Source organism: Pagrus pagrus, assembly GCF_965226575.1.
Source record: "Pagrus pagrus genome assembly, chromosome: 15".
NCBI classification, from domain to species: Eukaryota; Metazoa; Chordata; class Actinopteri; order Spariformes; family Sparidae; genus Pagrus; species Pagrus pagrus.
Genome location: NC_140199.1, coordinates 3,871,294 through 3,894,686, shown reverse-complemented (window position 1 = coordinate 3,894,686; position 23,393 = coordinate 3,871,294). Strand labels below are relative to the sequence as shown.

Genomic DNA, 23,393 nt, shown 5'->3' with positions numbered 1-23,393 from the left:
AGATCTCACGAGCAGTGGAGGATTATATAACATTACGCTGTATATGAGCAGGCGTGGCTGTCATAGAGGGGAGTTAAGTCCAACTCAGCTAGAAGTCATGATGTCCATTAGCACAGGACGAAGGGACAGAAAATGATGTTTTCATGAGCTGTGGTGAAATCTAATCTGATCCACGCCTTCTAAACAGGAAACAATTAAGTCCCTAAGTTGTTTTGTCTATTGAAACAGTATCTTAATGAGTTTACTATTTTGTTATTAGAGGATTACATTCGCCTCATTACACTGATAACACGCTCACAAGGCCAGAATCAGGAGCCAGATTGAAGTTTCTCTGGTTTGATCTAAAGAGAAGACAGTGAAGGTCTTCTTGTATGACATTTTAAAGGATAAGTTCACCCAAAAATGAACATTTAGACATTATCTCCTCACTTTCAAGTCGTTGGAAAGTTGGATAAAGTTTCGTAGTCCACAAAACATTTCGGGAGCTTCACAGCAAAACAGTGTTGCAGCATTCTCATAAACAACTGAAGTAGATGGGGAGGTTTTTAAAAAAAATATATATATAAAGAAACAACAAAAAACACAAAATGGCTTCATTCAGCTCACCAATAGTAATTGCAATCTCCAGAAGACCAGATGCCAAGATTTGGAAGACGTCATTTACACCTCGAGCAGCTACATTGAAGATTCCAGCTTTAAACAGGGTGTAAAAAATTTATTTTTTAAATCAATTTGGGGCTTCTGGAGACTTGGATTACACTGGACGAGCTGTATGGAGACATTTTATGTTTTCATTATTGTTGTTTTACACTTTCCATCAGCATGAGGGTGAGTGGGTGATGACTGAATTCTCATTTTTTGGGCGAACTGTTCCTTTCAGTAAATGATTTTAGAAAAGATTTAATAAGAATATTGAGCGTTTAAGATCATTTTCCCTTTAATATAGCAGTCGAAATTCAATACAGCTGCAAAAAGATCATCGGAAAATCGGTCTGGTTTTATCTGAAGAAAATGGTTTTAATAAAGATGGTTAAATCAAATATAATGGAGCAAATTAAATAATTTCATTTGAAGGGAATTCAGTAATTTACACCCAGTCTTTATACCAGTTTTATTTCACCAAGGGAAAGAATATTTATCATTTAATATTGTTCTGAATGATTTAATCCACTTGTCACTAGAAAATATCAAGCAGTGTTACTTGGAGACAAAAAATGAAGAGACAACCAGTCGGGTTTATATTTTTGGACGTTTTACTTTTAATTGATCCATCATCCATCCTGCCCACAACTACATAACATAGCTACCACATAATAATAATATTCATGTGCACCAAGAGCAAGCAGCCCCATCAAAACATGGTATAGATTCAGTCTCAGATTGTAGTAAAATAAGTTAAAACGACACTCTTCCAGGCCTGTGAAACCAGGTAAATAACAAAGTCTTCCTTCCCTCTAGATGGTGCCCTCGATGGGTTTCTTATATAATACAGTAGCTCCACTACATTGTTAGGCATGGTGACTGAATTGCAGCCGATTTCACACTGTAGAGATCTCAGCATGGTGACGGTTTTAGGCATTAAATGTGCACTCAAACCCCACAATTCTTAGCTGTAAAGAGGCAGATAACAGTGAGTCACACTTTGTACAATGTTTAAAAAACTCGTACAGAGTCGAATGACAGCAGGGGGTAAAAACAGGAGCTCAGAGGGGCTGCTTCACTAACTTAATATTAAGTGTGTTAAATTTAAGGAGCATTCACATAAAGGGGGAGTTTCTAACCACAGGGTTAGATCAGAGGGAGTGCAGGTAAATAACGCTGTCACTTCTTGTAAGGTTAGAAACTCCAGCTGTCATGAAAGCTGGCAGTATATTGATAATCAGCACCAGTTAACCACCAAAAGTCCCAAGCTCTCCAACCGTTATCACTCTGATGTAACTGATACTAGATGTTTTTACCGTCATAGTTTTACAAATGAGGTTGATGGCGGGCGGCTCTCCAAGCAGAAAGTACAGGACAAGTGTTGTCATTGAAAACAGAATGAGTGACAGGTCAGGTAACCTATCATTTTATACATTTAAATGATGTGATTTGTTTGTTGCTCTTCTCATTAGAGTCAAAGTACCGATTGACAAAAAACAAAAAAAGGACTGTGGTTTTATGTTAAGCCACTTGAACTATTGCTTGCACCCTGACATTGAAAGAGAAAATGACACTTGCTGTGAACTCGCTGGCTCACAAGATGTGCCACTTTTCTAACCTTGGACAATATATATTAATCTTATGTACAAATGACTAAACATAAAACCATGTTAAGCATGTGCAAGCCTAAAAATAAACAAAAACAATAAAATGACATTAAATATTCTGATTTTCATGACTACTTCTTCATGATGTCGCTGATTTAAGGTATGCAATGAGGTCCCCGCGCTCTCCCTTCTTCTTGATGCCAGCGAAGATCATTTTGGTGCCAGGAATGTACTTCTTGGGGTTCTCCAGGTACTCCATCAAGGTGTCTTCAGCCCACACAATACCTGCGCAGAGAAAAAAAATGAAATGATCAAATGATGATGAAAGCAGGATAAATTATTTAAGCATTATTTTTTTTTAAAACTACCACTAGCTCAGTAGCTAAGTGGCTTTTCTTGAGATATTACAGTTATGTCCCATTATTACACAGAACATCTTATGTATCTTGATGTCTCCCCTCTTCGCTTGTTCATCCAACCACTAGTGGACTGACCTTTACTCTTGTTGGCGTCTGTGTATGAGTAGCCCTCTGCCTGCCCGGTCTTGCGTCCGAACAGACCCCAGAGGTTGGGGCCCACCTTGTGCTTGCCGCCCTGCTCGACTGTGTGGCACTGTGCACACTTCTGGACGAAAGCCTTCTTTCCTTTGGCGATGTCTCCCATAGTCAGCTGAAGGAAAGGGAAAAGAGAGGAAAAGAGAACAGAAAGAAAAAAAAGTGAGCAAGTTGTAATAATCCTATCCACACTGGAATAATACGTGTGTTTAGATGTTTTCTATTCATAGACCACAGTTATGACAGGAAGCTCATTCACAGCTCTGCTCTGGCCGTCGCCATCTTGTGAAGGTCGTGTAAGGAGACAACTTTATCTGCACCGCTTTCTTTATATTGCATTCTGGCGAGTCGTGACATTCCCCTCCTGTGCACCGGCAGCCTGCCGAGGTCATTTCAAGGAAATCCAACAACATACCTTCGCAGGAAACCACCCTTAATAGAAAACACATTAGCTTAGCCTCCACTCGCTCCCGTTATACCACAGTTAATAACAGCGTCTCATTCTTTAGAGCACAGCCAGCCTCAGCTCGGGTTACTTTACCAGAAGAGCTGCCAGGCTTGTCGAGTAAATGCGGTTTATCTTAACGGTGTCCCGCCATTAGGGTACAGCTTTAACATGTCGCTGTTGAAGAGGGAAGCCAGTGAGTTTAAACGAGCTACTGTTGATGTACTTAGCTAAAGGTGGGTTAATGATACATGCCAGTGTGGCAGAGGACAGACAGGTGCCAGCGTGTGTTTCCCTCGTTCCTTCCTCATAATACCAACCAGGAAGCCTTTACAATGCGTGAATAACACGCTAACTAAAAATCTTGACCTCCACTGTAACAATAATAGTGATGCTTCGTTGTCTGAGATACAGCTTTAATATCACCAGGCAACATTTTAAGGGGGTACGCTGCAGATTTTAGCGCAGCCGGTGTGTCTTGTCCTGACGTGACCTCGGTCGTGTTCACCCGCAGCAGCCCGACTGACACTGTCAACCAGCCAAATGTGACACTCAAAGCTGGGGAAAGCTGACATATAAAGAGCGATTTACAACACTCATATCTGAATTAGATAAACTATCTACCAAACAATGACTTCTTATCGCATTTATTAGCTAAAGGCCGCTCGTCCATGAATTAAAAGGACTGCAGCAGGTGGATCTGGAGTTATATAATAACATGTAACTGTACAGATCTTTATATATGTGTACCATCTGAGGTACAGAGGAAGGTTAAGTTAGCTTATATGCCACAGCCCACACAGCCATTTAACATGGCGGGCTACACATCCTTCTAGGGAAGCACCAAGGACACAGCACTGTCACTAGAAACTGAAAGCAGCTTCTGATCACAGACAGCTAATATGGTTTTGACATTTTCTATGTGAAAGGGCAAAGCTCACTGAGCTAGGTTAGCTTGGTCTGGCTAGCCTGCTAGTAAGGTTAGCCGGAGATGTGTCACCCCATCCAGGTTGTCAAGGATGCTTCAATGTCGGCGTAGGAAGGCTCGCACTCGGCTCAGAGGTATTAGCTTAAACAGGTGAATCAAGCGGATAGCGGGCACGATTGATGAGCTCATATATAAATCTTCCCAACAATTACACAATCCTTTAAAAACACACCGCATCACACTTAAATAACGGGCTACGTTGATGAACGCTTTAATGCACGTAAAGCGAGCAACCGGGCTATTCACCAACATGGCGGCTAACGTTACTAGAATCTTCCGTTGGGACTCAGCCGCCCAGCATCTCCCTCCTTCTAATTCAGCATCATTTTGACTAATAAAGCCACAAAGCAGGCCTTTGTTTCATATATCCTCTCAATGAGAGGCATAAAAGCTTACCTTTTGGTTAAAATGAGCGGGGATAAAATCACTCGGGTGCAGGTGCAGGCTGCTTCTCTCGGCCGGTGAGCGGTTTCTGTCGGTCGTAAAGAAGGTCACTTCACTTTAGAGGCACCGGCTTTTGACGTCATCATCCAATCACGTGCAGGGCGTCTGAATCCTGACGCGGTGACTTCAATCCGGCCGCGTCCCGTTTTTATAAGGAGGCGCTTCCTTACCCGACTTTATGTGCTTCGTTTTACTTAGAAAATAGCTGTTTTTTGGGGGGAACAAAGCTCAAATAAACTCTGATAAATCAAAAATGGTGACACAATGTTGCCGTTGTCGCTAGTTCCGTAAGGGATGGAACAAGGGTCCAGTGAAGGAAGCGAGAAGTGTGGAGTGGTACTGGTACCCGCAACTTGTCGCATTCCCCAACTTCCATTGTGACGACAGAGGCACCTGCAGGCGCGCACAGGCTATATAAGGGCTATAAAATGTGCGTTTCTTTACTGTCAAAATGGACAAATTACATTATCTTATCATTTTGGATATATATAAAATGTAGTTTATCCATTATATTACAGTTCCAAGACTGTGGGTATATAGGAAAAACTCAACAAATCTTAATATTTTTGGCTATTTAATAAAAAAAAGTTTAGGCACACATGTTGCTGGGCATCCAAGCTATTCTAGTGGTGGTTGAATGATTTTTAAAAAAAATATTATTAATAATAGGATGCCAAGTCCAGACAGTAATTCATTAATTCATATTTCACAAAAAACATCAGAAAACTTCCAATCTTCTCTGTAACAAGCATTTTATAAACAGGAAGTCAAGGTCAAATATGATCTATTCTCTATCACACATTAAAATTCATTCTGGGTCAGAGTTCAGTTGAGGTGACTTGGTCAGACTTATCTTCTGTATGCTAAAACTCTAATATTTCTGTCTGGTACAAGACTATTAACAGCAATATCACATAGATCAACACAGGTCTATGCAACATATTAGTTACACAGTGGTAATGCTGACATTGTGAGACTCCAAAAAAAAAGGTGGAAAGACAATATTTTGAGTTTTACCTCATCAACTTCAATGATTATTGTGGATATGTACTTATTCTGAATGTGATTCTGACAACATGTTTCAAACTAATTGGGCACAGGGGCAACAAAAGGCTGTGAAAGTTGTGAAATGTTCCAAAAACACCTGTTTGGAACATTTCACGGGTAAATAGGTGATAGTTTTATGATTGGGTATGAAAGGGGCATGCTAAAAAGGCTCAGTCTTCACAGGATGGGGCACACAGTTGAATAACAGACGTGTTCAGGAACACTTCGTAAAACTGTCGTCGGTAAACACAGTTTGTTTGCAAATTATTTAATTATGTCTTTATTTACCTTTTGGAATCGAGGTTAAACATTTGTCCTCAAGAGGATTGCTCAGCAGTTGCTATAACACAGAGCCACACACCCACCCACCCACACACCCACACACCCACCCACACACACGGTGGCACAATTATAGATCATTCCTGAGACCCTCACCCCAACCCGACAAAAGAGTCACATGCCTCTGATGCCATAACATCAGCTGACAGACTTATGTGTGTGTAATATGCTATGTGGGTTAGTAATGTAATAGCCCATATTTAATTCAACGTACCATTCATGACATGTACTTTTTAATCCACTACATTTTTTTTTTTTGATGAATTTGGTCTTTACAGATTAAGATTTTAGCACAGCTAAACATTAAAACATGAGCAAGTAGAGCTGAAATCATTAGTCAATCAATCGATTTACAGGCAACTATTTAGATAATCGTTTAAATCATAATAACCTCAATAACCTTAACCTTAATAAATAATATCTAATAATATATCAGTCACAGGGGTCATTTCTACATTGACTATTTTTGCTTTTAATACTTTCAGTAGGATACATTTTTCTGATTATATGTACAGACTTTTACTTAAGTAAACGGATTTTTACTTGTAATGGAGCATTTTTACAATATGATGTTGGTATTTTTCTTCAGTAAAGGATGTGACTTCTTCCTGCACAGCTGGTGAGTTACAAAAGCTCTCTGCAGCATCCTTTTGTAAGAACCCAGGGGTGCAGTTACACCTCCCGTACAGCAGGTGGCAGTGTTGGCCACTGTCTTTGCGATCTACTACATGTCCACTGATAGATTCAGAACTGTAAGAATTAACACAATTAACATACTAATTTATGCCAAGACTACATTAAGTCATAAAACACTCGTGGTCAACACATTTAAAGATTATATCAAATGACATTTTTTACTCACGCTTCACGACGAGTAGCCATCTTTGGATCTCGGTGTCTCCACCGTTTCAGTTGCGATTCCCGAAGTTCCAAATTGAAACAGGAAGTTCCGACGAGCACATGAAGGCAGCACCAACGGCTCTCCGGCAGTACTCTGTTGAGCAGAAAACAAAGATGGAGGAGTATCCCTCTAAACAAGGGATCGAGAACCTCGACGACCCTCCAAACAGTCGGCTTTTCGCGGTTACCAGTCGGTCGATAACCGAAGATGAACTCCGGGAGAATTTCTCTGTGTTCGGGGACATTCAGGGGGTTTGGGTGGTCAAAGATAAGCAGACAAAGGAGTCCAAAGGAATCTGCTATGTGAAGTTCGCTAAGTCTTCTCAGGCCTGTTTGGCCATGGAGGAAATGCACGGCAAAGTGCTGATGGAGGGGACCAAACCCATTAAGGTAACACAAACTTACAGGTTTAATTACGTTTACTGTTAATATCTCTAAAGTTTAAGTTCAACGGTCGAATCACAAAAGACGTTAGGTCTGCTCACTAGTTAGCTTGCTAGCATGCTACGTAAGGGGCGTTAACGTTAGCTACTCCAGTATTTAAAGGGTCAGTTCGAATTAATTACACAATTACACAAAAACACATTTTCTTACAGACTCCTAAGGTTTCCAGCACTGCATGTAGCTAATGTGTTATTTGCTGAAGTATTTAATATGTCTGTTACTGCTTCAGTCCAGCTGAAGTGAAACTACTTTTGATTTGGGGCCCGAAATAAACGAAAATGAACACTTCAATAACTTGTCTGTCTTGTCTGTCCAGAAATTTTTATCTCAGTTGTTAAGGCTGTTCCACTTTCCTCTCAAACTACGCCCTACTGAGGAAACATCTTGTTTGTTTTTTTTAGGCTGCACTTGTAACCCTTTTCCCCTTCTCTTCTTGGTTGTGTAGGTGTTTATTGCTCAGTCACGATCTTCAACAAGACACAGAGACGTTGAGGACGAGGAGCTGACCAGGATCTTTGTCATGATCCCCAAAACCTTCTCAGAGGACGACCTTAAAGAGACATTCAAAGTAATTTCACTAGGGCTGCAACTAACAGCAACAGCAATTTTCATCATCCATTAATCTATTGATTATTTTCCCAACTAATCGATTAGTTGTTTGGTCCATAAAATGGCAGATGATGATGAAAAATGTCTAACAGAGTTTACAAAGCCCAATATAACATCCTCAAATGACATGTTTTCTCCCCAAGCCAAAGATTTTCAGTTTACTGTCATGGAGGATGAAAGAAACCAGAAGCTATTCACATTTAAGAAGCTGTAATCGGAGAGTTTTGACTTTTTTCGGACTTGAAACTAGCTCAAACTTTCCAATTATATCATAAAAAGTTGGCGATTATTTTAAACACTTGTAAGTAACGTGTAATGCAAAATAACCAGTTTAGAAAGAAGAATACAAATTCTGTAATTTCTGGCTGTTGCCTCTGTCTGTCTCCTTCAGGAGTACGGTGATATTGAATACTGCGTGATCATCAAGAATAAGACCACAGGGGAAAGTAAAGGACTCGGCTACGTGAGATACTACAAACCCTCTCAAGCTGCCATCGCTATAGAAAACTGTGACAAAGGTAAGCCAGTGTCCAAATCTTATACTGCTGCAGGAAGATGTACTGACTCAGAGCTGTCCTGTTGTTGTTGTTGTTGTTGTTGTTGTTGATGATGTTGGTGGTGTTATTAGCTTACAGGGCCATCCTGGCTGAACCTCGCACCAAGGCTTCTTCAACAGAAGACTACTCCGGGGGACCAGTCAGAGTTGATTACATGGGCGGTGGTGGTGGTGGTAACGACGGGATGAACCAGTATGCTCTCCCTATGGGTACGCAGTTGTTTGACTTCTTCATTCAGTATTTCTTTTCTGTTTTATCTGGATTCAGGGCTGTGTGATGTGGCGATGTACATCTTGTGACATAGAAAAACAGCTATTGATTTATATTATGCTCTATTGTTTATTTAGAGTCCAGGTCTTTGGTAATTTGGACGATGTTTTGTGTTTTTCTGCATGGCATAAAAACAATCACGGAGTGAATGTGACACTTGTGGTTTGAGTTTGAAAAGTGTGACAAGGACCAGAAAACTGCACTCTGCAAATTATGCTGCAGAACCGTCCTCAAAATTTAAGGCCTATATTTATTGTGTTTGTATTTATAGTTGAAAAGTGTTTCTTAACCCCCTTTTTAATTTTATTACTTCATATTTTATTCCATCCTTAATGGAACATTTGCATAAATTTACTAAATAAACGAAGACAATCATGAAATATGTGTTTTTTGGAGGACAAAATATATCAAGAAAAAGGCCCTTCTGTGTGATCATTTGATCTACGTATTCATTAAATTTATATAAAATGCTCTTTAAAGTGATATGTACCTTTATCTCCTCATGAAATCACCTGTATCAGGATATGAAGTCCTAATCTCAAGCCCACGATTGGGCCCCAGCATTTAAGTCATATCAGTATTTAACGTCAAACCTTTGATGTGTTGTAGGACTGTTCAGAACAAGTAACCAGTAGCTAATTTTAAATGTAATCTGGAGTTGTTTACTTTTAGTAGTGTCATGGAGCAATGTTTTCATGAATGGGTCCCTGTTTTCGGGGGAGTTTCATGTTATTCCAATGATCTACAGGTGGCAGTAGCGTGCCAAGAAACACAGCAGTGCACCAGCAAAGGCAGGGAAGACGACTGCTAGCAAGTAACCATAGATATAATTAATGCATGTCACACTTTTTAATAAAGATAAGTGGCTTAAGACACTGTTGATAAGCCATCTACTGGTACTGAGAACAAGCTCATTGACATTCCTTCTCAGTCTTAGTCATTGAGAAGGAATGTCGACCCGACAGGAGGGTGAGCAGTTCAGAGGAGACTTGCCAGAAAGGGAGGCAGGTATATTATCAGAGTAGATGTCTGTCAGCCTGTTAATTGTTATTCAAATCAACTGTGAACTTAAAGCTGGATTTGTTAGTTTTGTGCAGGATGTCACTAAAGGAAATGTTTGTGTATAAATGGTGAAGAGACAACCGGTTAGATTGAAGAGGTGAATGAGGAGGCTCACAGTCTCTATTAGGATTTTTCTTTTTCAGTGATACTTAACAGAAACACTTGATTAAACTGGAAATGGTCTCTTCTCAAAGCTCTCTGATGGGAATCCCTAGCTGCAGTCGTCTCTGTTATTGACCCTGGTGTCTTCCCTCCACAGCCGACCCTGGCAGCTACCAGACAATGGACTACCGCTCGGGCGACTTCACGCGGTGCCTGATGATCTCAACGCGAGCTGCACTTACACAGGAGCAGATATTTGCTCTATTTGACCTCATTCCTGGCATGGAGTACTGCGAGCTGCAGAGAGACGCTTATGGAATGAGTAAAGGTGAGCGATTAAACACAAAGTATAGCTTTACTCATCCAGAGAAAGTTTTTCTCAGCTGTCTGAAAAGGAGATGTCTTCGCTGAGATTTAAGTACTGTTAAAATGTTGATATCCTAATTTAAAGAAGAGGAGATTATTTCAACAACATGTTGTTTTCCACCTGTGGCAACAAAACACAAAATAAATAAAATGGTTCTAACTGTAGATTGTAATTCATCTAGTCTATGTTGATGTGACTTTAAACTTGAAGTATTCTGCTTGAAACTCATCCTGTTGGCTGTTTTTCTGCCCTCAGGTCATGCTCTGATCCGCTACAGTAATCTTGGATCAGCGCTTTACGCCAAAGAAAAGCTGAATGGCTTTGAATACCCACCTGGCAACAGACTGGCAGTCAATTTTGTTGACGACGGGGAGGACCGCAGCAGGTACACACACACACATGACTGTACAGTATATACTTAATACACAAAGCCAGTAAACACTTCAGAAGGGTCACACAACAGAAATGCCCTTTAAAGTTAATATATACATACATTAATTAAAAAACTGGGACCAAAATGCCACTGGTAATTAATAGTAACCTTCTCTAGAAGTCTTCTGGGTCACGTTCTATTTGTTAGATATTCACGGTTGAATGTGACTATTACCCCTGTGGGCCACAGTGACCGGGCAGTTGTTCTCCCTGTGTGAAGCCCTGATGAAGAAGAAAAGAATCGGGAAGTCTTTGTGTAGTAAACAAAGAAGCACGTAGTCTGAAGCAGCAAAGGTGGTTGGCACCACATAGTTGAGACTTGGAGGATTATCTTACATGAACCATTGTGTTAAAGAAAGTGTTGTTGAAAAAGCAGCCTGGTCAGTATGCTAACCTGGGCGTAGTCACATAAATGGCACTACCTCTACACTCATGTAACTTCACATTGTCACAAATCACCCAACAAGGTTTAAACTGACCTAAAAAAAATCTGAGAGACACAAAGTAGTTTTAATTAGAAATGTGATGGACTGTTTCCTGGTCTGTCTGTATGCAGCCCAGTCAGTAAGTAGTTTGGTCACACAGCAACAACTGAATGGGTATAAAGCTTTGAAGATCAGCTTGAAACAGGCCTTGTGTTTCTGTGTGCAGTCCTGCAGGTCGGATGGCGATGCAGTTTGTTGCAGCACAGATGATGTCTGCAGTGTGGAACGGACCCTCCACCAGCCAAGTAATGAAACCCACTGTGAGTACATTAAGATGTGTCAGATCACTCTCCTCTCTATCTCTTTATTATGCCACTTTTGCTACAGCCACTGCTTTCTTCACAAATTGATTATATTTCAGCAGAATATCAGAATTATGTTTGTGAGCTCCGTTGTTCTAGATTTACATTTTTCTTGCGGTGGTCTCACATTAGAGAGATGATGTAATCGACATAACTACTTCTTGTAAATAACAACTTAAGGTTAATTACTCTCCTGGGTAATTATTCCTTCAGGCCACCTACAACACTTTACAGATTAAATAATCAATGTAATAACAGTTGCTAATTACACAACATTGAACACGCCTAACCTGGAAACTGATGTTCATAATGATAAAACAACATTTGACCAACTGGTTTTTGGACAGCAAATCCAAATGTTTTAGCTGAATCACTGATCCTGGGTGTGTTTGTCGGTATCCACCAGGGCTTCTCCACAATCGCCCCAATGTCCCGGATTCAGACAGACGTCAACCTGCCCCCTCTGAAGAAGCTCGCTCCCCCCGACAGCAAGGCGAAGGAGCGCTTGTTTGTTGTGTTCAGCCCCTCCCCGCTGCCCCCAGATGTGCTGGAGGATGTTTTCTGGTAAATGTCCCATGTGTTGACTCATAATTCTACTTAATTATAACATTGTAAATATACATTCTTCCATAAATGTCACAAAATGCTTAAAAAAATGAGCATATGGTGAAAATAATAGTTCATTTAGTTTCATTCAGAGGTTCAATTGACGAAAACTCCAAGCTTTGATGTAATGTTGCTGTGTAAACGATGATCCAGACAATCAGCTTCATCAAATGTTCCTGTTTTACAACTAAATGTTGTCTCTGTCTGTCTCTGCCTGTCTCTGTAGTCGCTTTGGTTCCCTCATTGAGGTCCATTTGGTTCCTGGAAGAAAGGTCGGATACATGAAGTATGCAGACAAACAGGTGAATCTGAGCTTCTGCATTTAAAACCAAATCATGTATTTCCCCCTCAATAAATTTCCCTTTCATCCTGATTTGTTAATCTCTCCCTATCTCTCTCCTCTCAGTGTGCAGAAGACGCCCTGGCGCTTCTCCACGGTCGGGTCGTCAACGGAGTAAAGATGAAGGTGATGCTGGCTGATCCTCCCAGAGAGGAATCTCACAAACGTCTCCGGACCTACTAGGACCACGTGACAAAAATGACCGGTAAGTGCCAAATATCTGCTGCAGGGAACACCAGTGTTAATAACTGGAGAATAGGGTACCAAAGTATTTTGGTAACGATGTATTATATACTGTATACTATAAATACAGTACACACAGCAGAAAAGGCACATTTCTCAGATTGTTGAGTAGGAAAATATGCTTCAGGTCGACATGTTAACTGACCAGTGATCACCTAGGAAAGACATCAACGAAACAGTCAACCAAGTTTAATTTAGCATATGAAAGATGGGCTAACACTTAATTTTACAGGGCCACAAATGTCATGGTAAGTAGGTGGTAATTACCGAGTAACATATTTGAAATTATATATTTCATTTATATTTATTAAAATAAGAGACAACGCGCTCAACTCATGTATAAACGTTCAGTAGGGGGTGCTGAATCCCTCTTGAAGTGAATAAACAAAAGGACAGCACTCCCATCAGACTGTTTATTGTTGCCACACGGACGTGTATATATATTTAAACAGATTTATATTTATTGAAAATTACCTTCTGCTATTTTACAACAAGCAGTTCATAAATAGCGGGTCATTTCTTTAATAAATTTCCAGGAAATGTCTGACTGGTTTCTGCATAAAGCCGGAGTATGAACATTTTGTCTCCCCCTTGTGGCGTTTCCATACTCCATTTTTTTCATCTTTAATATCCAGCTAGTTTCTGGCCAACTTCTGCAGCTGTTCTGCACAATTGTTATGTTACTATATATATGTTACTTGGTAATTTCCACCTACTTACCATGAAATTTGTGGAGCTGTAAAATGAAGTGTTACCAAATCCTTTTTGAAACTATATCTGAACACAGACTCACAATCACTGTGCATTTTCTGTTTGTGTCACGTATATATGATATAAAACATGAGGCATGACTAGAATGAGAACAGGTTAAACAAAGAAAGCTCGTTAGCAGCAGGTCTTCCCCTAAATAATAATAATAATAGTACAGTGGTACGACATTATACTCAAGTGTAGCACCATTGTTGTTAAAGGGTGATAGATGTGTTATTCCTTAATACACAATCTAGAATAGCAAACATGGTTTACTTGCAAACCTGCGTAGACTGTGTGCGAGAGCTTCTCCCGCCTTGACATGTCCGCCCGCAGTCTTCCACATTGCTGTAAATCTGTTTCTGCTATTTTTAAGGAAAGCGCTTCGTAGGCTGACAAGATGTCAACAAGTTTCTGATGTTTCTCTTCCTGTGAATAACACTGCAGCTTCTTGTTCCCTAGGCGACTGTTGTCATGACACAATGACACCTGACCTGACCGACCGACCGACATCAAGACCGTCTCCCGACCTCTGACACGACCTTTAACACCTGTTTGACCATACCTCTGGCCAGTGACCTTGCTGTGACTCACTCATAAAACCACAGTAGCATCTTACTACAATGGAGTCTTTATCATTATAGTCTGTGAACGACAATGTGAGTATGTGTAGCTGTGCTCAGTGTCACGCTTCTTTCACGCATTTTATTTTTCAATCCTGAGACTGCTTTTAGCTCGTGTCAGATGGACTAACCAATGTACAACTACAGCAGTAGTTCACCATGATTCATCAACATACTACTGATGAAAGCATTTAAGTTAAAATATCTCACATGGTAGGTCAGGTGTTTGGCTGCATTTTCTTTAAGTACAGGAGGCTGTTGATAAGCTAGAAAACAGGATTTGTTTTCTCGTTTCCTTCTTTCTCTCATAGTATGCCCTGTATGTTAATGTTGAGCTCAGTTTGAAGGCATTTATCAAAATGTGAACTTTTTTTTTGTCTCAGTAAAAATAAAGATCAGTTGAACACACCATTCTTCCTGTCTCGTCTCTTCATTTGAAGCTTCCTAACGAATAACTGTTGACAGTTATGGTTTTCAAAAATGTTATGGTTTTTAAATTCATCTTTGAATCTTATTTGTCTGTTTTCTGAAAGTCCTTCGGCTGTTTTACTTTGATCTGTACACGGAAAAGTGTAATAAAGATTAGGACAAATTTGGGAAATGGAATCGAATCAGACGCATAACAAGTCTATCAAATCACAAATTAGACTTTTTTTCATTGATCAGGTTAAAAAATCTGAATCTTCACTTGTTCTGGTTCAGCAACATCGACAACTGCTCACCAAGACTTTAATATATTGTATACTTTACTGCTACTCTGCTGTTGGCTGCTAAGCCGGTGGGTTTTTAGATGAATAGAGTTGCCCACGTGGTGGAAAACTGCACTGTGAGAGAGAATCTGAATAGCAGTTAGAGCTGAGAACAATGAGAGCGGAGCTTCAGATTATCAATACACGTCACGCCTTCCCCGTTGTCATTCGTCATCAAAGAGACGCACACTGGATGTACAGTATTTTTTTATTTCTTAAGGAGGCAACTCGAGAACATTATTTACAATACCGGGCTGATAATGGGACCTTTTGGTTTCCCCTCTGGGGCTTCATTACAGCACTAATCTGATCTGAGAAACAGGGTTGACATCTTAGAGGCTGTGACTGGACTTTTCCTTCAAAAAGTTACATGAAATTTCCATAACACAAGAATTTTCAACAGGGCTTTCAGTTCAGATAAATGATATGGACCTGCTGAGGGGAAAACAATCTTACCCAGAAAGATGAAAGTGCAATCCTCAAACTACAGCTTTGATTTTGGTATGAGAGCTGATGAAGATATGAACAGATTCAGTTTCTTAGAACAGAATCACTCCTGTTCATTTTTCACATAACCTGTACAGTTTAACAGCTGTCAAACATCCATCGATCATTTATTTAAGTCTTATCTCACAGTACAATCTCACGAGTATAGTGCTTTCATTTTGAAGTCTTTACATTGTCTCACTCTGCAAATCAAATTCAATATTTAACTGATCATGTAGAGAAGCACTTGAAGCCTAATTTCAAAAAGTAATTTCTGTTTCGATGTCATGCAACAACGAGTGCACAACGACCGCTGCCTGATTCTCTTGTGATGGAAATTCTGACACATTCATGAGGAGTTGGCCCTGATTAACCCTAATTGGACTTGCTGTGGAAATCTGGACACCCAATGGACAGAAAGCCGAGGACATGGTGGCATGTGAGAGGGGCGTTACAGAAACAGAGGGGGCAGAGACAGGCAGTGATGTCATGATATAATCAGGCTTTAATACTGGAGTCTCTGAAATTTTAAAATCGTTCAAACATCTGGTCTCTTTGTTGTTTAGCTCCATGCATCCATCAGTCCATCCCTTTGTCACTTAGTCCGTCCTAACATCCACCTCACGCTCGCTCCCTCCCTCTCACGCGCTCCCTCTCAGTCCTCCAGCGCCAGTGTGTTGAGCTCCTCGTCGAGCTCCTCCAGATCTTCTCCCGTGAACAGGTTCTCATCCACCGGTACCTCCTCCTCCTCCTCTTCCTCCTCCTCGTCGTCATCCCCTTCCCCGTCCTCTCCGTCCTCCCCGCCTCCCTCCGCTCCCGAAAGCCCGTTGGCCTCGGCGCCACCGCAAGCTCCGTTCAGCTGCTCCTCTGTGGAGGCGAAGAAAATGTTTTATTAATGTTTGTGCATCAAAAGTTCTCACACTGTGCTTTAGTGTTTTTCTTTGAGGTCATCTTAAATGATGATTAAAACAAAATGTGTCGGCTAGTGTTGACGTCGACTCATTTTTCTTACCGTCGTCTGTTCCTTTAGGCTGAGTCTTCTTCCGAGATGTGAATCGGTCCGTGGCTGCTACGGTAATGCCTGTGTGGTCAACTTCTTGTGGAACAAATCGGGATATGTCTATGTCCTGGACTTCTGTTGTATTAATCTGAAATAAAAGTTGTGAGTAAGGTTTAAAACAGGAGTCTGACACAAGACAGATGTTATAACAACATGAAGAGAATCAGGGAGAGTAAACTGGTACAGTTTCTCTGCGTTTGGTTTATTGTACCAGTGTGCTGTTGTTAAACCCTGTGACTTTTAAACAACATACACACTGAACATCTACTGAAAGTCTCTGCGGGATATATAGTAATAGTGATGTCATGATACTTAAAGTTTAAACTTTGATACAGTAACTTGAAGTATTGATTTTCGGTACCATGTTCACAACCACCGGGGAAACCAGAGTTCGGAATTAAGGGACAAAAAGTTACATTTTGTTTAAGTTAAGATGAACGAGAAATGTTTTCTTGCTGCATTAAACTTGTTATGCATTCATTGTTCTCTGTGTTCAAACTATTTCAACACTTCATATCAATGTTAACCTTTTTCCAGAGTATTTCATGCCTGCAGATAACTGCCTGACGACAGTGACCTCACAGCAAAACAGAAATAACTCAGGGAAACACTGAGTCTGCATCACACACACTCTTATACTGTGGATATTTTGTGCCAACAATGCAAACTCTATTCGACACCAAACAATGCTGAGAGCAGTTATTGTGCTGAGACATCTTCCTTCAGGTGAGAGGACCTCAGAGCGCAAATCAATATGAAGTCACACAAAGCTAAATTAAATTGACTGGAGGCGGGTAGGATCTGTACAGAGAGCAGAGTCTCAGGAATCTGTGACTGTGTTACCTCTTCCTCATATTCTTCATCATCATCATCATCGTTGTTGGCATATTGAGTGTCATCGGCTTCAGCATCGTCGTCGTCGACCAACTCTGGACGGAACTCGAACACCTCACGGCCGCTCACCTGCAGATACATGTGATTTAATTAGAGCTGTTGTGACTGTGGAAATGTCTGCTATGGAAACGCCGTCAGTAAAATGAGACACAATGGACAACAAATATGAAATATATAAAGAGACTCACCAGTGCTTTTCCAGCCTTGAAATCAGCCTTCTTCTTCTCCATCTCCTCTTTGGCTTTGTCCACCTATTAATCAATTTAAAAGTGTAGAAAATGTGGGATTTAGTTGTGGAGTAACAACTGCATGTCCTGAATCACCAGAACATGTTATTTTCACAGGAACATGTGACAAACGGATGATAATGAAATGACTGAAGATGTTCCAACCTTCTCCTGCCTTTTCCTCTTCTTCCAAGCCAGGAAAGTCTCCAAGGTGATCCGAGTGACATCAGCACCCAGAGCAGCACGCTGCAGGGACAGAGACAGACAGACAGACAGACATCAGGATGAGCAGAGTACAGACAGCTTCCAGGCTAACATCAGTCAGGCCCCATTGGTAGCCTCTGTGGAGGTCCTTCTGTCCAATAATATCTGAGGTGGCTGGCTGGCTCTGGCTCACTTGATTGTTTGATTTATTTATTTATTTATTTATATATATGGTATTTATTGAACAATGATCTCTCTTGGATTTCCAGTTCATCTGTATGGACAGGCATTTTACAACATTTACAACTTGTTTTAATAAGCCTATCTTATAATAGTTTTACTGTATTTCATTGTAGTATTGGTTAATGTGTCTGTCTGAAGCACATTGAATCTGTTAATCTGAAAGTACATCAGTTAAGTGATGAAACATCCTCACTTGCATCCCATCCAAGCCCCCAGAAATACAATTGGATCAAAGTATTTTCTGCATCTCTTAACTACAAATCACAAAGCTGCTCTGCATCCATCCTCACCTCATTTTCTATCAGTTCCTCCAGCGAGATTTCGTCCTCTTTCTCCTCCTTCTTCTTGTCTTTTTTCAGTACAAAGCCGGGCGGCAGGGCGTGTCGGTACATACAGGTGTCGGAGCCTGGACACACCCAGAACCAGCCGTACTTATTATTCTCTATGGCGTCCAGGAAGTGCCTGCACACCTGCAGAAGACACGACACAACAGAGAAGATAATGAGAGAGAGAGGAAACAGGGAAAACAGACATCATCTTGTATTAGCAATGTTTTTAGCTGGATGAATTTTAAGTTTCATGTGTCGTGTGGGTCCAAATGTTTGGGGACAAACACACACACATATACAAAAGCCCAAACCTAGTCCATGGAAGCCCTTGTAGATTTTATTCCCCAGTCTCTTCATCATCTTCTTGACTTCTACATTCCCCTTTCATCTCATTACCTCTGATACATGTCTAGAAAATGACTTATTTGCTCTGAAGATTCTTCAGTCAAGACCGAAAAAAAAACCAACCAGTTTGGGTTCCTCACAAAGTTCTTTATCAATTATCAGTCGGTGGCCTGTGTTCATTATTCATCCTCCGAGTAGACTTACAATTTGTGTTTTGGCTTTCTTCTTCTCCGCCTCTCCGTGTTTTTTGTTGACCACCTCCTCCAGCTTCTTTTCATCCCAGTTGTCCATGGTGTCTAAACACAACACAACAGGCCACATGTTCATCAACACAAAGTCTTCTACAACAAATAAAACCAAATGTTTAACACTGTAGCTGTGCTTCTTGGCGCAGACGCATCGATGTAAAACATCTTAGCAGTCAGTGTTTCTATGAATCTGCATTTAGTGAGCAGGAGTTTGGCTTCATCAGCAGGGTGAATTTCAGGTCTCAGGTGTTTAAAAATCATCTGTACCTCGTTTCACACATAACTAATACTGAATCATTCAAATTTAAATAAACAGAAAGAAGAAACAGCTGTCAGAAAGTGAATTTCTGTTCATTACTTTAGCCTTTTCAAGATGATTATACCAAACAGTCTAATTATCTAAAGTCTAAATCGTAATGAGGAAATGCTGACATCACTTAGCACTATACTGTATTATAATATATCCCAGTAACCTTCACCACACACTGACCTTTCTCCAGGTCTTCATCTCTTTCGTCCACGTAGACGCTTCTCTTCTCACATTTCCTCTCCATTGACAGATCGTGGCTGAACTTGCACTTGTCACCTTTAGTACACTGGCCCTGCTTGAAGAACGCACACAGCACTGACTTTGGGTCGACACCTGCAGAAAAGAGAAGAGGGAACAATTGATTATCTTTTCTAGTACACTGGTCAATTTTAAAAGAACACACACACAAGGAAAACACAAGAACTAAAACAAAAGGATGGAAAAGTTATAATCAGTTCATCTTCTGTCACTTTCACAGACAGTGTTGCTGGTTACCTTTGCTGACTTTCTGGGCAGCGACTACAGGTTTAAACAGCTCGTTGAGTTCGTCCAACTCTTTCTTCTTATCGGTCTTCTTACCGGTGTCACCCTGGGCAACCTACAAACACAAACACAGTCAATTACATATGTTTGCAGATGATCTGATCCAATTGAATTAGTTCACAACGGTTTAAATACGTAGTGTGATTAGTTGTAGATATCTGAGCAGATGGAGCAGTATTTGCATCACACAGCCAGGTGGATAAAACCTCCTGACAGGTGGTACAATCTAGTCAATAATCAGATGTCTTTTTCTTGTTCTTTAGTTTCTTAGAAATGTGAAATTTTCACAACAGACATTTATAATTATTTGGTAGAATCAGACAAGAAGTAGAAGGAGAGACAGTAAAGGAAGAGAGACAAGACCGTTTGATATCCTGGTGGAGAAACAACTGAGAACAAGTGCTGCCTTCTAACCTGTTTGGCACTTTGTTGTCCATATTTGACTTGCTGGGTGACGTTCTTGATGAACTTTTGCTGCTTGGCCCCTTTCTTGTTCTTCAAGCCAAATGTCTTGTCCTGGAAAAAACATAGGAAAAAAATGTCAGACACAATTAACTTCCAACAACAAAACAAAAATGCATAACCAAGAACTATTTGGAGCAGAGCTATGGGGTTTTGCGAGATGAATTAAGTCGTTATGTTAATTATTTTGAGAAAATGCAAGAGATGAACGGGGAAAAGTTCAGATTGAACTGCTGCTCGTCTTTTTGATGCATTTTCATGAGAAGGCATGACATTTTTCTTCACGAGAGATTGTGTTTCTGCTTACACAATTATTTTTATAGCACAGCGCTACAATTCAGACATTCACTGCACATTCTGACATGCCTCAAATTCAGATCTTACAGTCTTGACGCAGACTGCGGCCAGGCTTTTAGTCGACTCAGCTCCCCCAGTGTGACAAACTGTGGTTATCACAATGTATAGGAGTCGCAAAATAATGATAATTCAGCTGTTTTCATTGGTTATATTAACACCAACAATCGGACATGCTGGTGGTTAATAAATGATTTCGGGGAAACTTTCAGCAACACAAAGCTCACACGCTTTCTGAGCACACCAGGAGCAAAACGCACAGCATGAAAGATTAATTATGTTACATTGCTTTAATCTGTCTACAACCACCGGGTCAACAACAATCTGTCTCAGCAATTGTCCAAGTCTGTTTAGGAGGAGAGAGCTGTAATAAATCAGATGTGACAACTCCTTCCCTGGTGGATTTGTCTGGAATCACTGCTGATGATTATACAAGACGAATTGTTTCCAGATCTGTTTTTAATTTAGCAAAACTATTGACAGACTCTGGTCTAAATTTGCCAGTGCACACTGTGTTTAACATTAGGATGAGTTTTCAGAGACAGACTGTTGTTAAAACTGAAGGATCACTGGTGTTGTGTGGCAACATGTTTTTATTGAACTATATTCAGCCACAGATTAACATGTCATCCAGTGCAAGCGTGTGGCTCACATGAATTCTCAACAGTTACTGGACAACATCACAATATGTTGAAGTGCAAAATCACAATTTTGATGAAGGTAAAACGTGTCACATATGACATGCTGTTGTAAATGAACCATTGCGATGCTACAGAGTCATATTCTCCAGACATAAGGGAACATTGTTTGGTACAGACTCAGCAAAAAAGAAATATATCTGTCTAAATAATCACAATACGATTTGTTTTTGCATATTGTCTAGCTCTATTGGACTTTAGAGAGGCTAAGTCCCATCCTTCCGGTGCTCCCCGTGGGTCCTAATTTCGGGAAAAAAGCTGTACAGTAGTCATTGAGGAGAGACTAACACATTTTTTATTTTGTTTGAATACAATGTTCATCAACTAAGAAAGATAATTTTGCAAGATAGTGTAAGTTTGTAGTAAAGATAGTAAAATATCATGCATTTTGTGTGAAACCGCTGAGCGTTGAACCAGACAACGTCACTTACTTGACTTTTAAAGTTGAGGAATTATCTTTAAAGTTGGCAAACATCTGTATAATTTGGGGGACAAATGAAACAGGCTCAAAAACATAGTTTTATCTCTCGATTTACCACTAAGCATATTTTTTTCCGATATCAGGTCCCATGGTGGTCCACCAGAAGGATCTGTTTTTATGTGTCTAGGACTTTTATTTCTATTTGCAGTGGTATGGAAAGAAGTATGAAGTATTGTTATTCTAATACTAGTATTGGCTTTGGATCACACATTAGTAACAGAAACAACTCAGTGTTCATTTTAGTTTAGTTTTCTTTAGAGAGACATCAGAGCTGATATACAAAGTGCCATCACACTAACTTCCTCAACAAAAACACTTCCCGTTTTGAAATTAAGACAGGTGATTCTGATATTCAGGGCAGATGAGTCACATAACCAGAAGATAAACTCTTTGGACTAACTCAGAAGATAACAAACCATCTGGCACATTAACACGTTGCAGTACAATATGTGACTGTGTCCAACAGCAAAAGGCGGCTAACGCTAATAAGCCGGTAATGACTACTGACAGAAAGATAACGAGGTTTACTGGTTGCAAGAGTCAACATCGGTATTAACGACACTCATATAAACTTAATAAACGTTTAACTTTTCTTCTCTATTGGCTCGTCATGGAAACAGGCTCAGATCTGGTGCCTCTCATGTCCTGTCGGGCCGACCAGAGACAGTTAGCAGGCCCATCGCTTCGCGTCGTGATGCCCGCTCACACATAAAAAACAACCAAACTTATCATACAACACAATATAAAGATGTTATGTTACGGCCCCTGGTTTTAGATGATAGCTTCAGGGATTTAAAATCAACATTTCTAGAAGGATTATGAACTCTTCAGGCGGCGGCACGGCCCTGCTAGCACTTTGACCGCCTCAGGTACAGTGCAGTTGTCAAAGTGAACAGCTAGCTTCTTGACAGCTGCTCAACTCGCTTTAAAATTTAATTACAGATATTAATGTTTTTGTCAGAAGGAAGGTAAATTAATCACAGTGACTCCTGAACAGTTAGGTTACGTTGACAAGTGCCCAGAGGCCAGTGTAACTTGTTGGCTCCCATGCTAGCTCCGGTTAGCATTAGACTACCAGCCTACAGCGCGTGCGATAACGGTACATTAGCTTGCCAGCTAACGCTAAACACCGACATGCTAACTCGTGTTAGTTTTACCTCAATAATCTTCTCTTTTTTCTTCTCTTGAGTTTTTTTATTCCCCGCGGGCTGGGCGGGTTTCTTCGGAGGCATGTTGGCTCAGGAACAGCTGTGTAAAAAACGCGTATAGCCGAGTAATATTTATTTCAATGTGGTGTTTCGGCTGGGAACTCAGCTCCACATTACCCAGTTGTTGCTAGCACAGCGGCACAGCAACGGCGCTAGGCCACATGTGAGTTGTTGATGGTCTGTGACGTCATCACGCGCCGAGATGCACGACGGGTACTGTAGTTTACAGATAGAAGTTATCCAGTTAAGGAAAACCAGCTGGAACAAAGATTAAAACTACATCTGTTTCTTGGGATAGGCTCAAAGAAATCCTTCATAAATCATTTATTTTTACAAATATATCTACGTTTTTATTTTGTTTGAATGTATTTCCCACTGAAATTACCTTAATTTC

General features: G+C 40.4%; 3 protein-coding genes across 4 annotated transcripts; 1 reads left to right on the top strand and 2 right to left on the bottom strand.

The window, feature by feature from the left end:
* Positions 1-1,230: 1,230 nt before the first annotated feature.
* On the bottom strand, positions 1,231-4,742 carry LOC311270859 (cytochrome c). The gene is made up of 3 exons (XM_084376071.1): positions 4,633-4,742; positions 2,744-2,918; positions 1,231-2,534 (listed from the first exon to the last, which is right to left on the bottom strand). The coding sequence occupies exons 2-3, from the start codon at positions 2,910-2,912 to the stop codon at positions 2,389-2,391; spliced, it is 315 nt and encodes a 104-aa protein (XP_084232197.1). The 5' UTR covers positions 2,913-2,918; positions 4,633-4,742; the 3' UTR covers positions 1,231-2,388.
* Positions 4,743-7,011: 2,269 nt separating this feature from the next.
* rbm45 (RNA binding motif protein 45) lies at positions 7,012-17,975 on the top strand. 2 transcript variants are annotated; one of them, XM_084376069.1, is made up of 11 exons: positions 7,012-7,356; positions 7,856-7,978; positions 8,411-8,537; positions 8,648-8,785; positions 10,168-10,338; positions 10,633-10,762; positions 11,461-11,554; positions 12,003-12,160; positions 12,429-12,504; positions 12,609-12,747; positions 17,769-17,975. In XM_084376069.1, the coding sequence occupies exons 1-10, from the start codon at positions 7,027-7,029 to the stop codon at positions 12,723-12,725; spliced, it is 1,464 nt and encodes a 487-aa protein (XP_084232195.1). In that variant the 5' UTR covers positions 7,012-7,026; the 3' UTR covers positions 12,726-12,747; positions 17,769-17,975. The 2 variants fall into 2 exon arrangements, with proteins under 2 accessions (XP_084232195.1, XP_084232194.1); XM_084376068.1 differs by lacking the exon at positions 17,769-17,975 and adding an exon at positions 13,998-14,569.
* zc3h15 (zinc finger CCCH-type containing 15) lies at positions 15,098-23,149 on the bottom strand. The gene is made up of 11 exons (XM_084376070.1): positions 22,949-23,149; positions 20,211-20,312; positions 19,749-19,851; positions 19,434-19,586; positions 18,900-18,991; positions 18,312-18,491; positions 17,740-17,820; positions 17,536-17,598; positions 17,297-17,416; positions 16,406-16,541; positions 15,098-16,260 (listed from the first exon to the last, which is right to left on the bottom strand). Exons 1-11 carry the CDS (start codon positions 23,021-23,023, stop codon positions 16,049-16,051), a joined length of 1,317 nt encoding a protein of 438 aa, XP_084232196.1. The 5' UTR covers positions 23,024-23,149; the 3' UTR covers positions 15,098-16,048.
* Positions 23,150-23,393: the final 244 nt, after the last annotated feature.

Coding starts and splice junctions, on each gene's coding strand:
- LOC311270859 (XM_084376071.1), bottom strand. CDS start 2,912: ATGGGAGACATCGCCAAAGGAAAGAAGGCTTTCGTCCAGAAGTGTGCA. Junction 2,535..2,743: donor AGACGCCAACAAGAGTAAAG/GTCAGTCCACTA, acceptor TTCTCTGCGCAG/GTATTGTGTGGGCTGAAGAC.
- rbm45 (XM_084376069.1), top strand. CDS start 7,027: ATGAAGGCAGCACCAACGGCTCTCCGGCAGTACTCTGTTGAGCAGAAA. Junction 11,555..12,002: donor GCCAAGTAATGAAACCCACT/GTGAGTACATTA, acceptor GGTATCCACCAG/GGCTTCTCCACAATCGCCCC. Junction 12,161..12,428: donor GTGCTGGAGGATGTTTTCTG/GTAAATGTCCCA, acceptor CTGTCTCTGTAG/TCGCTTTGGTTCCCTCATTG.
- zc3h15 (XM_084376070.1), bottom strand. CDS start 23,023: ATGCCTCCGAAGAAACCCGCCCAGCCCGCGGGGAATAAAAAAACTCAA. Junction 19,852..20,210: donor GACAACAAAGTGCCAAACAG/GTTAGAAGGCAG, acceptor TTGTGTTTGTAG/GTTGCCCAGGGTGACACCGG. Junction 17,599..17,739: donor AGAGGAAAAGGCAGGAGAAG/GTTGGAACATCT, acceptor ATTGATTAATAG/GTGGACAAAGCCAAAGAGGA.